Source organism: Genypterus blacodes, unplaced genomic scaffold (genome assembly GCF_046128005.1).
Source record: "Genypterus blacodes isolate CSIRO-AG114 ecotype Tasmania unplaced genomic scaffold, CSIRO-AGI_Gbla_v1 ptg000122l_1, whole genome shotgun sequence".
NCBI classification, from domain to species: domain Eukaryota; kingdom Metazoa; phylum Chordata; class Actinopteri; order Ophidiiformes; family Ophidiidae; genus Genypterus; species Genypterus blacodes.
The window spans coordinates 1,019,496-1,037,602 of record NW_027466925.1 but is presented as its reverse complement, the minus strand read 5'-3'; the positions used below and the strand labels follow the sequence as shown (position 1 = coordinate 1,037,602).

Sequence of the window (18,107 nt, the reverse complement as noted above, 5' to 3'; positions counted from 1 at the left end):
TTTGGGAACGCAAGCTTGCATAATGTGAAAAGTGTGTGTGTGTGTGTGTGTGTGTGTGTGTGTGTGTGTGTGTGTGTGTGTGTGTGTGTGTGTGTGTGAGAGAAAGGGATGTGGTCAGGAACACGAGAACAGAGGAGGCAAAGGGAGGTAAGCTGTGTAATGTGGAATGAACGGAAGCTGTGCAAACCTAATAAATCCTGTGGGAACAACAATAAGGCACCAGGAAAATCTGATCCTCGACCTGTGTGTGCGTGTGTGCGTGTGTGCGTGTGTGTGTGTGTGTGTGCGTGTGTGTGTACCTCTGCCACTTTGAGGAACTCGGACAGCTTTGTCATCCTGTAGAGGAATTTCTTGTAGATGTCCAGGGCGTCTTTACACTGGTTCTTCTTCATGTCAAAGTATTTCTCTGCAGAGATGGAGGAGGAAGTAAGAGAGGAAGGAAGGAAGGAGACAGGAACAATCAGTGCGTGATTGAATGGAGAAGGAAGCCGTTAGCAGCTTCATGACAGCCTGTCAAAAGCTTCCCTGCTGCCCTGACAACCAGACTGTGGGCACATATGTGGGGGTGTGTGTGTGTGTGTGTTTGCGTTGTGCTGATGGGTGTGTTTCCGTATCTGCCAGATATAAGTGTGTGTACACGCTAAACAAACAGTAGCTACACTTACACCACCGCTTCTGACACATCTAGGAGAGGAAACATGAGTGGGTTGACAACACACAAGCACGCTGTTGGCAGGTGGATTCATCTTCAGAACATGTGCGTGTGTGTGTGTGTGTGCAGGCGCATGTAGGTGTGTGTGTGCAGGTGTGTGTAGTGTGTTTACCCAAAAGGTTGATGACCCCTTCGTTGTAAGCCGCAAACAGCCTTATGGAGTCTTTGAAGAGCAACATGAAAGCTGAGTTGATCACACCATTGGTCAGCTCATTAGGGTTGGCCTGGAGAGAGAGAGAGAGAGAGAGAGAGAGAGAGAGAGAGAGAGAGAGAGAGAGAGAAAGAGGCAGAGGGGGTGATGAAGACATCTTTCTCACTGTTATCCAAAGCTTCACTTCCTTTTCGCAAAATTACATCCAAAATGTCTATTCCTCCCAAAATTCGCAGCACCACTCCCTCCCAGTCGGAAGCAAACACATCAACAGACAAAAGCAGCTGTCAACACACACACACACACACACACACACACAGTAAACAGCGCACATATGTATTCTAATCGGAACTCTACCATCCATTTTTCTTACTCTTTGAAGCCTGCTGGCACAAACCACAATGCAGCCACCAATTTTGCCAATTACCTCTTCAATCACGTTCTCTTCTTGAGACTCTCACACACACACGCGCGCGCTAATACTTGAAATCTATCGCCACAACACCCTCCTCCTACTCAATCTACGAGAAACGACCCAGAATGGATTCTATTATTTCTTTGTGAGCTGTTGTTTCCAATTTACATTTTGATAGGAAAGTGATTCATCCCCGATGTTGACAAGCACCGAAGACCCCCCCCCACACACACACACACACACTCCCTCACACACTCACACACACACAAAACCTCACAGCTGGTACCTGGAAGTCCAGCAGAGCGTCCAGCTGGTTTTGAATGATGGGCAGCGTCTTAATCAGCTTCTCCGTGTTCATGGTGCGCATCACGCCGTCGATCCTGACACGGAACAGAACGGGAAACAAAGAAACCCCCCCCCACTGTGAGGAATTACAGGGAACACCTCACACAAATGTGGACGTTCCACAAAAGGACGGGAGAGGAAAAATGTCGACGCTTTCTTTTGTTTGTGCTTCATCTCTTGCCTTTCACAAACTGTGAATTATCCGACGCCACCTTGAAACGATTCCATTCTGGTATAGGAGTCTCCAGAGTGGCTACACGCCTCTTTAATATATCACACAGAACGCTTATTTAGTCTCGTACGCGCCCTACATCATCAACTATAAAGCTAAATAACGCCCTCAGTACTTACAGTTTCAGATATAGCGACAAAATATGTGAAAAGTGTCAAAATAGGTAATATCATAGAGAAAATAAGAGTCCGTTTTCTGTTGCCACACTCTCGTTCTTAATGGCGCCAAAAGCGAAAGACTGGCTCCCGCTGTGCGATGAGATGAGTGTGACATGATAAGTGTGGTTGTCAGTGTGTGCGTGTGCGTGTGTGTGTGTGTGTGTGTCATGCATACCCCCTCTTCATCTTGGTGAAGTCCACAGCCACGAGCCTGTAGGACATGGCCTTTTCGTTCAGGTAACGGCTGTACCGTCTAATGAAGGTCGACATGTCGTAACCTGGGAGGGCGAGAGATGGAACAGACGGTTGTGTAAAAAGATGTGTCTGTGTGTTGCGGATGCACGCTGTAGGTGGCGTGTGTGTGTGTGTGTGTTTAAAGTGTGTGTTTTCACCTTGCAGGGCGCCCTTATCCAGGAAGTTGTTCAGGTTAAACAGGGTGTTTCTTGAGGCCAGGTACTGGATGAAACGCTGCCACACAGAGAGAGGAAGAGGAAAAAGTCAATCATGAGTTAACACAAAGTATTTAAATGAGAACGCCGAGCAGTTTTGAGTGATGATGTGCGATTAGCTACTCCATTAAGACATTGCGAGGAGTCCCTTTCAGACAGATGAGTGCGCTTCAGGTTTACACTTGGTGTTGACTCGGCATAAACTGTCCCTACACTACAGAAAAGCTGCCGTACTCGACGTCCATCAGGAGAAATAAACGCTGCGTCTGACATCTTTCATAGTTTGTCCCGTTCGGACCTTGAAACACCTTCTTGATTCCACCCTGCTCACTATTTCCACCAACATATGATCCAGGGGCCATTTCTCAGAGTAAACCTATTGATGAAATGCTTGGGGTTGTTGTCCTGCTCTTCTGCCGCCGTCACAGCTTTCCATATGGTCGCGTGATGCGCATTGTGCACGTTCGGCTTTCCCTGGCGACTTTTCAGTGAGATGTACAGGCTGTATTGCTGCCGCGGCAGCCCGTCACTTTTTCTGCCATCACTCACTACTTTAATTGGAGAGCGGCCGGGTGTGTGTGTGTGCGTATCTATGTGTAAGCACAATTCCCCACAAATCGCCTCCAAACGTGGCAGAAACATTGTTCAGGGGTCTGACATGCACCTTTCAGCTCATTTACATTTCTATTTAACATTTCATTTGCAATAAACAAATTATGCAAATTGTAGTCCTGGGAGACAGGAGAGGTGAGTGGATGACATCACCGTGAATTATGTCACAGTTCTAAATAAAAATCACTGACACAAGCGACTTGTCACGGCACGTGTCACATGTTACAGGAGGGGCTTTTAGGTGAATCCGCTAATGTGCTAATGCTGCTTTAAATGCTTTAACCTCGTCCTCTTTCAGCACCTGCAGGTAGTTACATTATCGCCCCTGCACTTTCCTGACATTAATTATCATTCTGCAAGAAAGAAAGGAATAAAAAAACGGCTCAAGGACGCGGTGGGACAAACCTACCTCGCCACAAGAACAAAAAGAATCAAGCTTCTTCTGGATGAAGCGATGGATTGACGGGTGAATTGTGAACACAAGCACAGCATCTGCTTGTGCTTTGAACATTTCCCAGAGAATCATTTTGCCCCTCCTGACTGATCCGAGGTCATTAGGCAGATGCTGGAGGTGTGGAAGTGTCGCTGAGCTTCGTCCGCTCTTTTTCAGCATCACTTCCCTTCACGTTCACACGTTTTTATGCTTTCACACTTGGGAGCTGCCTGGTACGAGTTCACTGCTTTACTGCTGCACACTGAGCAGCTCCTACGGCCTCTTTCGCTCTGTATTACTATTCTCTGAGAACACCTCAATGTGAGATATTAATGAAGAAGAGGGCTTTATTTATTCACTTTACCCACACAAGCTGGAGCTTCAGGCGGTTTCGACAGCGAAACCGCCTGTCCCGCGGTCCCCCTGAGCAGGTGCTGGCAGCGCCACCGTACTTCTCCCCCATACTGCCTTGATCTATCTCTAAGTCTTCCTCACATCGCTGAGGAGCAGAGTGGAATGTGTCTTGGCCATCATCCATGGCTTCAGGAACTCGGGCCTCAGGCTTCCCAAAAGCGTCTTAACGTGAAGGCAGTGTCTGTCCAATTGACTTAAAATGATCTGAGATTTGCCGGCTTGCCAATTCCCGATTTTGGATGAACACCAGCCGCTCACTGGCCCCGAATGTGAGTGCGTGTGTGAGCGCGCATCGAGATGCTTGTGGGGATGTGTGTTGGAATCGGCAGCACTGACACGCTTCCAAGGGCCCTGGGACTGTTTAAAAAGGCATAAAGAATGTGTAATGTGTGTGTGTGTAATGTGTGTGTGTGTACGTGTGTGTGTGTGTGTGTGTGTGTGTGTGTGTGTGTAATGTGTGTGTGTGTAATGTGTGTGTGTGTAATGTGTGTGTGTGTAATGTGTGTGTGTGTGTGTGTGTGTGTGTGTGTGTGTGTGTGTGTGTGTGTGTGTGTGTGTGTGTGTGTGTGTGTGTGTGTGTGTGTGTGTGCGCGCAAAAGAGGGCAGAGGCGATGCTGTCTTGAGACTTCCTTAGAACAAGTTTGAGGGCAAAGAACCCACACTTATGGTACAGTGTGTTTTTGTGTGCGTGTGCGTGTGCGTGCAACTCTGCCTGTGGTAAAATGAACCCAGGTTAAGGCAAAGACAAGATGGTCACAGATAAAGAGATACACATAGAGTGACAGTGTTCAAGAAGCTCATAAACCCTTTTTTCTGTCTGTTCCCATGCGCCGGCTGCTCTCTCTCCTCATCAAAACTCTATCTGACGAGCGTCTCTGTTTTTGCCGCCGTCTCAAACGCCGAGACTGAGACGGGGGAGAACACAGAACCAAGCATGAGCGGGTATAGTTGAAAAGGAGAACATCAAAAAGAGAGAGTAGAGACTGAGAAAACACAGAGAGCCCCAAGATGATTCACCGGAGACGGCGGTTACAAGGAAAAGACGCAGCTCTGAGTGGAGCGCCGGATTTTGGGAGTGGGTGGGAGCGTCGAAGTAGAACCACGAGATGCAGGGAAAGACAGAGAGGAGAAAGCTGGGCGAGAATGAGAAGCGGGTCGTCTCAGCTCTTCAAATAATTCATGTTAGCATATCGATTAACAACTGGTGTATTATTGATGCCGCCCTGCTTCCCCTCGCCCTCAAACAGCAGAACATTGTATACGTTCCCCCTGCAGCATACGGCTCTCAGCAAGCTGCTTTCATCCTGCCCGGCTCACAAAAGTAAGCTTTCCCATCGTTACTCAGGAAACATCAGGTGGGGATTTTGAGAGTGACGCAGTCGAGCTATACCAGCGTACTTCAATTGGACTTTGCTGCAGTTGGGTAGTTGCTGGATGAAAGAGTTCAAACAGAACACGACTTTAACACGCAACGCTGTATTCACTAGTCAAAATAGTGGAGATCGTGTCATTTAAGGCCACAGAGCGACGAATACAGATCACATTCGTTGCCTTTATTGCCAATTGAGTGGTGACATACGGCGCAGTGATGTCACTTATCAAAACTATTTTTCGGGTTAATTCATTAAAGGTTTAAGCCGAAAGTACATCCTCAAAGAGAGAGAGAGAGAGAGAGAGAGTACACTGGACTGCGGGTTGGTAAACACAAACCTTCCACTCGCCTCTGTTTGGATATGCCTGTGTGTACACAGAGCCAACGAACGGTGACGTCATTTACCAGCAAGGGAGTTCAAAGTTGCTGGAAACCAAATTCCCAGAGTGCACTGCGAGCTACAGCACAGAAGCCCGGTCGCTGCTGGAGGGATGTGGTGTTTTGCTCAAGGACACGTTGGCACCAAAACACTGAATCATTTTTGTTGTGAAGCAACAGAGTAAAGTAATATCTCAGAGTCAGTTCTTGAACGTAGTTTTGCAGAGTCGTATAATGCATCTTGTAAAGCAAGTTATTTTCCTCTCGCAGCGGGAAAGGGAGTACAACAGGGAATTCATTTTTGGCATACGTGCTTAGAGTTACACTTTCTCTCTCACTCACACACACACACACACACACACACACACACACACACACACACACACACACACACACACACACACACACACACACACACACACACACACACACACACACACACACACACAAAACCATCTAAAGTGACTGCGCTCTGAGTTTCACTGGAAGGTGATGACTCACAGCAGAAGAATGAGTCGTGATCGGGCTGCGCTCAATGAAAGCAGCTCTTACGCAAGCACAGAAACACACACACACGAAGGGAGAAGACGTGAGGACAAACGTAGACGTATGGGCACACGGGGACAATGAGGCGTGATGAAATGCGTACATGTGGAGGAACAGACCCACATGAGCTGAAACGCACGCTTCCTTCTATAAAATCCAGCCAGAGATTCTCTTCCTCTTCCTCCTCTACTGCAATCGACCATTTCCCTTTAAATCCAATTGAAGTGTGAAAGAAACAGACTCCCGGAGACAAGTTGACAGGATTAAAGAAATGTGCCTATATTTAAATGTGCGTGTGCATCTATCTTTACTCGGGCCTTGTGTGTGTCTGTCTGTAAGGTAACAAGGGTAATAGTGTGTGCGTTCCTGCTGTCAGGGGAGCAGTTGTGTCTTGCTGGATGAGCGTGTCTGCGAGGTCAATGATGCCGCCAAGTGTAACATGAGTCACACACACACACACACACACACACACACACACACACACACACACACACACACACACACACACACACACACACACACACACACACACACACACACACACACACACACACACACACACACACACACACACACACACACACACACACACACACACACACACACACACACACACACCATTCTCCAGCATTAAGAATTGTAGGTAATTACATGTAAATTGCTGTGTGTTGTGTCAGCTGCAGTTTCTCCAATTTATCTCTAGTCGATTCAGTGATTACCACAGATAAATATAACCACACAGTTTTACTTCCCACTGAGTTTGGCATTCATAACCATTAAAATAACATTTAAAATATTTTTCCCCTCAATAGCGAAAACCTCCCACATGCACTTCCCAACTTTTAATATAAATCTTTACATGTGACAGAAGCCCCATAGTCACCTACACTTAGAAAATACATCACCAATTGTGTTAAGGGTAAAACAGTGTATATTTGGCAGTGAAACACAAGCAGTGAAAGCGCTAAGTGTGATGTCTGTGGTTTGATTATTTCCAGGGGCGGCGGCGGAGCTAATTACAATAGTGGTAATTTTGCCAGACACTTGAGGAGGGCGTAATGGAAGGAGCCAAAAGAGCTCTCGCAGGTAGTAAGAGAGGAAATGTGCTGCCACATTAAGAGGGTGACCGGTAAAGACACCAAGAAAACGCAAAGTTAAAAACTAAATAAAAGGATGCTTTTATCCTGTGGAGCGGCAAATGCAGACACGGCATCCGAGCCAGTCCTCAGCTAAGTCGTTTCTTTCTCCTTCTCGTCTCTGTTACGGTAAGAAAAGGACTTTGATGGACACATACCCGAGAGTATATACATATAAAAATATAAACAACTCGATTATTAATCAAACCAGCAGATGTATTGATTCTCAAAGTAATCCTCTACGGCCGGATCTGATGTCCCTGGGCTTAAAACTCCTGCTGCTCAGTGGGGACAGTAAAAGCCACACGGACGGAATAAAAAGATGTGACCACAATTAGCTTTACTCCAGACGTTATGAGTCAGACATTAGCCGCGCTTCTCTTGCTGGATTGATTTTATTTTACAGCGTGTGCAGTAAAATAAAACGTTTGTTACTTATTGGATCAGAACCATATCAGCAGATTCTCAATTGGATCTGGGACAATCTGTACTGGGATGACTGTACCTTGGAAGTTCCCGGATGGTCCCAGTCAGACAGAGAGAGAGAGAGGGAGAGAGAGACAGAGAGAGAAGGAGAGAGAGAGACAGAGCGAGAGACAGAGAGTGAGCGACAGAGACAGAGAGAGAGAGAGACACACACACACACACACAGTATTGATTACACAAACACTGCCAAATTGCTTGAATTTAGAAAAGCCGTTTCTCTGCCTGTGGCAGCATAGGGGAGTGTGTGATAGGTGTGAGTGTGTGTGTGTGTTCATCCTGGGTCACCCTGGAGTTTTTACTTTCTAGATAGGACGTCTGGCTTTTAGAGATAACCGGTCCCCGAGTCCCTGAGGCACGCACACACACACACACACACACACACACACACACACACACACACACACACACACACACACACACACACACACACACCCCCCCAGTAACACACCCTATTCAGACCTATGCACCACAATGCACTAATCATCTTTATATTGACCACGGTAGCAGTTGATAGGAAACATGTGTTGGCTACGTGTGTGTGTCTGTGTGTCCTCTGTGCATCCAAGCTGTACAGATTATCACAGCCAGTGACCCCCATTACAGTCAGGGTGACATTACACACACGCGCACACGCGCACACGCGCGCACACACACAGACACACACCATCCTCCCCTGTCCCTGTTCTCTCTGATATAATGTTTGAGTCGGCACTTTTCAATGCCTCTTTTCTCTATCTCTCTCTTTTCATATTGTCCTCCATTTTCCCCCTCACGTTCTCTTCTTTCCGTCTGCCAACTCCGGCCCGGTCAAGCGTCCGTCTCTCGTAATATATCTCCCTTGCGCATTCATCGCTTAACTCTCTGGCCCAGCAGCCCCTGCAGCCATGAGTGCCTGGCTGACGTCACTTTGCTATCTGGGACACGGGGTGGTTTGGGGGGAGAAGGGGTTGACGAAAAAGCACGCAAACGTCACCGTCTCACACTCCCTCACACCTTGTTTTCTCCACCCCGCCCCCGTAGCGAGTCCTGCTACCATCAGCACTTTTGCCCGTGTCCTCACCAGACCGTCCTTAATAACTCTCCCTCCATCGACTCTGCCTTCCTCACCATCTCCTCGTCACCTGCTTCTTCTTCTCTCGCCGCACCCTATCCCGCACAGATATGTGGCATCAAGCTTATTATGAAGCATTACATTGTACCGTTTTGTCTGTTGCATTTTTTGGCTGTGACATTTCAACACAAGCATTAAAACGTCTATGTGAGAAAAGAAATGTGATGCACAATATCCCTCCTAAGTGTACTTCAAGCCTTGGTGATGAGGTCATAGTCTAGCACCGCTCTGGAAAGCAGGCACCATCTCATCTCAAATGGTCTAAATCACAAACTAAATCAGAATCACCACAACTGAAGTCTCTAAAGTCTATCCTAACACTAGCGAGGCTTGTCAAATTAAAAAAGGCCGGGAGGATTACAGCTTCCAAGGATTATATGTCAAATATCGCCTTAAAGGAGTGCTTTTAGTCTTTTATAAGACCGCTATTTCGCCCTAATCAACCAAAATGCTCCCTCTCCTCTTCGCTGCATTTTCCTTTGCCACTATGCATCCTCCTCCCTTTCCTCTTCGCCTGCGAAAGCTCGACGAGGTGTCACGGGGCTGAGGCACCCACCCTCCTGCGGGACAGAGCCAGAGGAGCTTCGAAGGTGAGGGGGATGGAAAAGCGTCTCTCCCAGCAATTGTTTGGGGTTTCCTGCTGGATTGTTTTTGGAACATAGTGGTCTATGATACAAAGACTTGGCAATGCGCAGGCACGCGCACACACACACGCACAGAAAAATGATAACAACAGAGACAATGGCTCGAAAAAGAGCTGGCAGTATACAAGATCTAAACAGAAACGGGCTCATGTCTGTCACAAATACGCACACTTGGGCATAAATTCTAGACCCTGCAGGAGTATTTTGTGGAGGTTGACCCTGAAAGTAGCTTTGCAGCTGCGCAAATGAGAAATGGTGATCAAGGCTATTGATCGTCTGTTGATCGCTCATAAGATTCTGAGTGCCGTTGGGGGAGTGAGTCGGTTTGCTTCTTGGCAGGGAGCACAAAAGTGGAGGTGAAGAACTGAACGAGAATCAATACTGTGCCTGTCGCACGGACTCACGTGAACACACACAGAACGCACTGTTACTCTAATCGAAGCGCTTTTACATATACGAGCGGCGGTGGAGAGATGAGAGGAGAAAAGAGAGATATTAAAACTTAATTCACCTGCTATTTGCTATGAATGTGAAATTGCCACATTGGATTTGAAAGCGCGGGCTGAATACATTACCGGGTTTAGCAGAATGGAATGGGAAGCATTTAAGGCGCCCGACAGTGCCGCTCCATTTCGCTGACAGCAAATTACGACGAATGCGACAGCAAAATACACTTAAAATATGCTCTCGTTGTGGTCTAACAATTCATATTCAGTTGTGACCACAGACGTGTGGATATAACAGATGGCTCCTCGATCATAGCAGCATTCACACTCACAGGGAGGCAGACTGTACTATTGTACATGTCTCAACTAAAGTGCTTTGCTTTTGGCTTTGTCGTCTTTTAAAGCCTATTTTCCCCTGTCGGATGGGTAAATTGACACAACATGTGACAGCAGAAGACTGAAGATTGTATCTACATTCCACAAATGCGTAGAGAACCTGTGTGCACACATGTTGTCTCTTTATTCATCTGTGTCGCCTGACGCTCAAGGAAGCTGTGAAAGTTGGACGGTGAAAATGAAGCTTTGGTGAAGAGGTTTCTGAAAGCCTGTAAGAACAATATTGAGTACTGGAACTACAAATATGTATACTGATGTGTTAAATATTGTTAACTCCGAGTGGTTACGGCCAAAATAATAATCTAATCCATTTATTGATCCTACAAAATAAACCTTCCAGGAAGCATTCATCACCGATGGACAGTGATCACTGCACCATACTGAAAAAGAGCCCAGTATCACGCCACAATATACAGTAGACTCAAGCTAGTACCAAAAGTGGTTCTCAAACTGTGGTACATTTTCCACTAATGGTACTTGAAGCGCCCTCTGGTGGCATGCCACATGGAAAATTCTACACAGAGGATTTTCACAGCTTACACTTCCATTCTACATGGACGTTGGTAACATTTCATACTCTCTGTAAAATACTCAAAGGTGATACTCGGTAGCTCCGCCATTAAAGGTTTAAAGACACATGCACAAAGTATTTACAGGTGTAAATTCAAGTTAAGTGTCGCTTTTGAAATAAAATTACACAAGATGGTCTCCTACGCTGTCGCTGTAAATGAATGCAACACTATCAGAGCATTCATCAGACTTTGTACTGGGTCATCTCCAGTGCACCGGCCAAACTGGAACCTGTCAGTGCTGATCTGAAAAGGAATGTACACTCTATTGACCCCAATTCTGTGGGTCTGTGGTTTCTAATTTTATGGCCAGATTTCTCTCAGCTCTGACCATAATGGATGGGACAACCGTGAGGGAGCAGAGACACCTGGCCACCGAGTCTCAGTCAGCACCGCCGCCCTGACAGGCCTGATGAATGCTGGCCGATGAGTGTACTCACACGCGCCTGCTCGCTCACTCGCTCGCTCTCTACCACAGCCCAGAGGCTCAATCTGTGGGGAGGGGACTAGAAATGTAAGTTTGTAATACAGCCACGTAGTTACAAGGTGCATTACATTTGCAGTTCAATTACGAGAAAGCTAAATTTTAACAACTATGAAACATTGCATTTTGAATGCTCATTGTGACTGAATAATTATCAGTGTTAATGCGTTCATAATAACTTTCTAATAGTCATCAAGAGCATTGGTGTATGTGATTGAACAAATGTAGTGTGGTGCACCATTCAGATTTCATGCACTCAGCTTGACGTACAGTATGCTACTACTTGCTACGGAGGGAATATGGAATACAGGCCTTTAATATCAATTCATTCTGCTATGACAATATGAATTAACGTAATACAAAAATTTCCACCTAACTGACACTGAGTCTACTGAGAAAAATTAAGAAACTGAAGTACCAAGATACGTGAGGAATTTAACAGCAGCTCAGAAATACCTCTTAACCAAATCCACATCCACACCACATTCTTGGCCCGACAGCTTGAGAAAACATAAAGCACGAGTCATCTGATGACCTGATGTCTACACGGTGTTAGCCTCTTTGTCATGTTCACGTTACAAGTTTATCCCAAAGGTGTGTCCGAATGGTTTGGGGACTATTTTGCACTCTCTTGTTTGGGTGTAAGTGAATTTGAGAGATTTATTTTGCAATGCAAAAGCCAATGATCTTGCACACGACTCTTCCCCTTTTCAAGCCAAGGTTGGATAAATGCAATAAACAAAGAACCTACAAAAGGAAGTGTCGCGTAATTTCCACACAAATTACATTTGCTATACAAGGAAGCACTGCTTCCCCATTTTAATGGAATCGGAAAGGAGCGTACCACAGGGTGTGTCGGCTTTTGGATGTGTTTTGAGTAGTATGGTCTGTGTTTCTGTGCATTAGAAATCGAGCAAAAAATGGCAGCATGGTGCACAAAGCAGAGTACATGAATAGCATCAGGAATGCTCAGTGTAATGACTACTTTCAGCAAAAATGGATGGAAATTAGATGTCAGAAAAACAGCGGCTCTAACAAGAAACCAAAAATGTATTCTCAAACTGATCGAGATTCATAGTAAGAATTCTGAATGTCACAGCATCTAATGAGGGGGAAAATGTTAAAAAGGGGGAAAAATACAGAATCTCACAGTTCACCCAAACCTTGCAGGAATTGCTTGAATTTTCATTTATTATTGCATTAGCAAGACTGTTAATCCACAGAGGGATGAATTACACAGAGTTAATTAATTTCCCACACTTCACATTCACTTTGATTGTGTCCGATGTCTACGCCCTCACTTACTGCAAATGCAATGTGTACCAACACCCCCAGCCCCACATTGCTAATCCTCATGTTGATGCCGACATGATTAATTAGGGCAGATGTGTGTGTGTTTGTGTGTATTCATGAGCTTGCCGGCAAGTCAAAGATGAGTAATAATGTAACGTATTGATGCAGAGTCTGCTGACTGCTTTGGAGAGTTTGTGTGTGTGTGTGTGTGTGTGTGTGTGTGTGTGTGTGTGTGTGTGTGTGAGTGTGAGTGTGAGTGTGTGAGTGTGTGTGTGTGTGAGTGTGTGTGTGAGCTTCTCACCTCATTGCCATACATCATGAGGTGGTGGGTGGTGATGAGGGCCTTGAAGACCACCACCCAGCTGGAGTTGGCCGTGCGCTCGAACAGCGTGTCGGCCAGCTGGGGGACGCTCACGTTCATCTCGTTGGTGCAGTGGATCAGATCTGGCAGAGACACGGGAAGAGAAACAAGAGCTATGAGAAGAGGCTTTATAAAGAAGAACATTTCAGGAAAAAACAAACAACGGTACACCATGGACTGCACACATTCCAGCTGAACTGTAAAGCGACTTAAGCATGAACGATAGACAGGAGCAGCATGACTTTTCACCTTCTCCGCCTTTCTGTTCCCCTTGTGACATGGCAACAAAAGTTCACACGTCACTCATTCAGCAGGACTGAATCTCAGGGCTGAAAACATCCAGCTACTAAAACCTCAGAAACCACTGAAAGCTGAAAATACAAAAAAGCTACTCCAATCAGACAGGAAATGGTGTTACTGACAAGCATGGGTACAAATCCAGATGCCAACGACTGCCAGCATGTATACAATGCACAGATGCAAATACAACGCACCAACTTTGATTCTGCTCCAATTAATGCAATGAATTCATTTTTTGCACCATAATCAGACAAACCTTGATTGATATCAAAAGTGACAATTCAAACTACTTCAGACAAACAAATACTATACTTTCAAAGTAGTCCCTGGCAGAGGGAACTTTTAATCACTAGGCCAAAATGGCTGGAGCAATCTTCTTCCAATTGAGATCGGATATAAGTTTATTACCATTAGAAAATATATTGACCCGTCTCTCTTTTGGGAGAATTCACAACAACTAGCCAATCACTAGAGTAGCATAATAAGTTGCAGCGCCATCTACTGTTGAGCATAGTAAACACAATTTATTTGTAAAGCACATCATTGAGGGCTGAGGCAAGGAAATCCCTTTCAAGATGCCATTATGATGACGTCGTTACGTCCTCGGACTTCCTGTGGGACCATGATGTCATGTCAACCTTGACATCAAAATAGACAATATATATATATTATTATCTACATATCAAGCATCCCACCATCAGACGCTCTCATTGGGACTGCAGTTTGTTAAAACATGCCGCATGGTTCCTCGTTGGTGTTTAACGAGCTCCGGCTGAAGGAAGAACTCTGCGACGCCGTCATCAGAGTTCAGAATGAGGACTTTCACATCCATAGGATCATTCTCTCTGGCTGCAGCGAGTACTTCAGGTGGCCCTGCTGTCTATCATAGCAACATTTGTTATGGTTAAATGATTTCAATATACTCTTTAATGCATTGTCTAATGAGATAGATAAGCTATTCACAAAATTGGTATTATTGTCCATACTAAAATCCATTACATATTATCTTTGTTATTATGATCCTGTGCTTTATAAAGAAGGAAAACATAATTGAATATTGTTATTTGCAATATGCTGATTTGTGTTTTTTGTCCCACAGGTGTCTCTTCACCCGCTGGTCACAACCAAGGGATCAGGTGTACAAGATCGACCAGGCGTCACCTGATATAATGCGACTCATTATTAAGTTTGCATACATCGGCTCTGAAGAAGTGAATCAGCAGAATATGGAAGAGCTTTATATAGCTTGTGACTTTTTTAAAGTCACAGGCCTCATGGAAGCCTGCTGCAGTTTCATGGGGGACCATCTCTCCAAAGACAATTGCATTGACATCTGGCAGTTGACCGAGACCTTCGTCAGTCCCAAGCTGAACAGTGAAGCGTTCCACTTCATTGTACAGCACTTCACAGAGATCTGTGGCTCCTTTAAGTTCCTGAAGCTCTCTGTCCAGCAGCTGCTTAAACTTATTAAGGCAGACGAACTACTGGTGAGGGACGAAGCGATAGTGTTTGAGGCCATTCTCTGCTGGATCGATCATTCGCCTGAAGAACGCACAACATACATCTCCCAGATTTTGCCAAAAGTAGGTGAATTGGGTCTATTTAGTTACATCTCTTATCTCATATCCTGACTATGACCATGTGATATGGGCTGTAGTCAAGACCACCTAAGTCAAGACCAAGGTAATTCCAAGGTTTACATTTCATTTCTAACATCGGTCTTCTTTTCTCTCTCCAGGTGCGACTGGCATTAATGACCCCTGAGTATTTTACCACTAATGTGAGAAATAACAAGATGGTGATGTGCAATACAGAGTGCCAGGACACTGTGGAGACTGCCCAAAGCTTGCTAGATGATGGCATTGTCTCCTCCCTTGGTATCTATCACCCTCTAGCCTGTCCACGCCTGCCTGCCAGCATCCTTTTGGCCATTGGAGGCTGGAACAAAAACAGTGTTGCTGTTGTGGCCAATTCGATTGAGGCGTACGATGTCTCCACTGACTGCTGGGTCAATGTTACCAACACAGAAGAGGAAACTCACTCTAATGAGGCAGTAGTTTTCCTCAACAGGTCCGTCTACTGTTTTGGTGACCATGATGGGATTGAGCCTCTCACCAGAGTTCGCAGGTTTGACCTGGCCACCCACACATGGCACAAGGTTGCGCAAATGAAAACATGGCGCTGGTTTGCCAGCATAACTGCACTGAATGGGCGCATCTATGCGGTAGGAGGCTATGATCAACAGAATAGCCTCAGAACTGCTGAATGTTACAACCCTGAGACCAACCATTGGATAATGTTTACATCTATGATTGAGCGCAGGAGCCAAGCCAGCAGCACAACATTTCAGGGCAGGGTAGGTGTATACTTATTATCAAACTGCTTTATTTATCCAGGATTTTCCAAGAATTTCATATAACTAGGTAGCCAACAAAAAGATTACTTTTGTTTTCTATAATTCTCCCCAGGTATATATATGCGGTGGCTTTGATGGACATGGGAGCCTGTCTTCAGCTGAATATTACAGCCCAGAGACAAAAGAGTGGACTATGATCGCAAACATGAGCGTCGGCCGATATGGTCTTGGTGTTATTGCTTTTGAAGAGCAAATCTATGCGGTAAGTAACGTAAATCTGCTGACATTCAGCAACACAAAGACTCCGAAAGACAATCAATGGTGGCATTTGGTACCAGTGGTTTCATGTAGCATTAGACTGACAGTGGCCCTTTTTTTGGTTGTACAAATTTCCCATACTGCCTTCAACAAAAGTCTAAGCAAAGCAGCGAATCGTTGTTGGTGGATTTTAAGCCCTAAATTACAATGTCTGTACTCCCATCATACACACACCTTGATTTCAAGAAGGTGTTATTTGAGCCTCCTAATCCATCACGTCTGGCTTCTGTTCTACTGTAGATACACTTTATTTAAACTCAGAGGCACAATGAGGGCAGGAGACCTTTCTCACAAGAGTGATGAGTGCACAATGAGAAACCAAATGACAAAAATATCTCTACTGCAATATTATTATTATTATTATTATCATCATCATCATCAGTGGACTGTACTTTTCTTGGCACAGGTTGGCGGTAAAAACGAAGGCACTAGTCTGAACATTACGGAAGCCTACAACCCCCGGATTAACTCCTGGCAAACAGTGACACCCATGCGGCGCCCCCGTTGCAACTTTGGCATTGGGGTGGTCGATGGCCGCCTCTTTGTCATTGGGGGCCTTAATAGCTTCACCACCATGTCAGACGTTGAGTCGTATGAGCTCAACACTGGCGAGTGGTCTGAAGCCATGAGCATGGGGATCTCCCGCAGTGGCCTGAGCTGCTGTGTGATATCTGGACTGACCAACATGGCCGACTATGCTGCACCTCGTCACAACAGTCTCGATCCCCCCAGCGTCCTTACAGACCTGCCACTATATGATATAGATTAAGGAATTAATCAATACAATTATGCCCATGTCAAACAACAGTGCTGCTTTTGTAAGTTTTTTGTCACTGCCATAGCTAGTGAGTGCGCGCGCACACACACACACACACACACACACACACACACACACACACACACACACACACACACACACACACACACACACACACACACACACACACACACACACACACACACACACACACACACACACACACACACACACACACACACACACACACACACACACACACACACACACACACACACACACACACACAGTTTGAATTGTGTTAAGACATTGTGTTAGACGTACAACGAATCATTACTGCTTTACTGTTGATGGTAAACCAGCAATTTGTCTGTCACACAGACAGAAGTTGCCTTCATGTCTTCTCTTGAATAGGTTATTGATTAGTTCTTGAGTCAAGGTTGATGGCAGAGACTGTGCATATTGTAGCACTCTAGTCTGATAGTACTTTTTCCTTGATGAACTCATTTTCAAAAGACCCAAATGTGCTAAGAAGAGGCATTCATGCTTGAAGTATTACTGATATTTTTCTGTGTCTTTCTTTCCGTCACGTCAAAGCCTGCTGGTGCATTACTACTGTCTCGAACTGCTCATGCTACTTGCTACTTGTGTAGTATCAGCCAATTAGTTTTGTTCATGTAACAATTGCTGTCATATTGCTCATACTAGACGATTCTAGACTACTTGATTTAAAAACAAAACAAATCGACAGTGTGTAATCAATTATTCTGCAATATGGCTGTGGTAATGTGCCATGAAGTCCATTGAGTAGGCTTGCCAACCCTTACGGAAAGGGTTAGAGCAAGAAAAGGTCAGAAGTATCACTTTTTTGGGAACATTTACCAAAAGATAGATAATGTATTTTTGTGTCAAGTCGACACTGCAAAATGGAGCTGAAACTTCATAACAGCACAACCATGATGCACTGGACATCTAAATGCCTAAACATTCATTTCTAGCTCGTAAAAATACCATGGACTCCTTTTTTTTTTTACCTTTGTCGTCATGGATAATTCAGTTCATCCATATCAAATTGGGCGAATCACGATTTATTATTAAATTATTATTAGTTGGGGGTTGAATTGAATTTGCAATTTTAATTTCTCATTCTCATTCATATTAAAACAGTGACTGAGGAACACAACTCAGAGTATATATGTGTGCAAATTACTGAATTAATCATCAAAAATAATC

General features: G+C 45.1%; 2 protein-coding genes across 2 annotated transcripts in view; one reads left to right on the top strand and one right to left on the bottom strand.

Annotated features, from left to right (window-relative positions):
• The window catches only part of LOC143010230 (phosphatidylinositol-binding clathrin assembly protein), a 54,379-nt gene that overhangs the window by 23,147 nt on the left and 13,125 nt on the right, over positions 1-18,107 (bottom strand). The window contains exons 2-7 of the mRNA XM_076162449.1: positions 13,084-13,226; positions 2,406-2,481; positions 2,189-2,291; positions 1,565-1,658; positions 825-936; positions 300-406 (exon numbers count right to left, since the gene is read on the bottom strand). Coding sequence (XP_076018564.1) covers positions 300-406; positions 825-936; positions 1,565-1,658; positions 2,189-2,291; positions 2,406-2,481; positions 13,084-13,226 — 635 coding nt within the window. The remainder of the gene's footprint in view (positions 1-299; positions 407-824; positions 937-1,564; positions 1,659-2,188; positions 2,292-2,405; positions 2,482-13,083; positions 13,227-18,107) is intronic.
• LOC143010235 (kelch-like protein 10) lies at positions 14,177-16,886 on the top strand. Its single transcript, XM_076162467.1, has 5 exons — positions 14,177-14,310; positions 14,543-15,026; positions 15,182-15,799; positions 15,912-16,061; positions 16,524-16,886. The coding sequence occupies exons 1-5, from the start codon at positions 14,177-14,179 to the stop codon at positions 16,884-16,886; spliced, it is 1,749 nt and encodes a 582-aa protein (XP_076018582.1).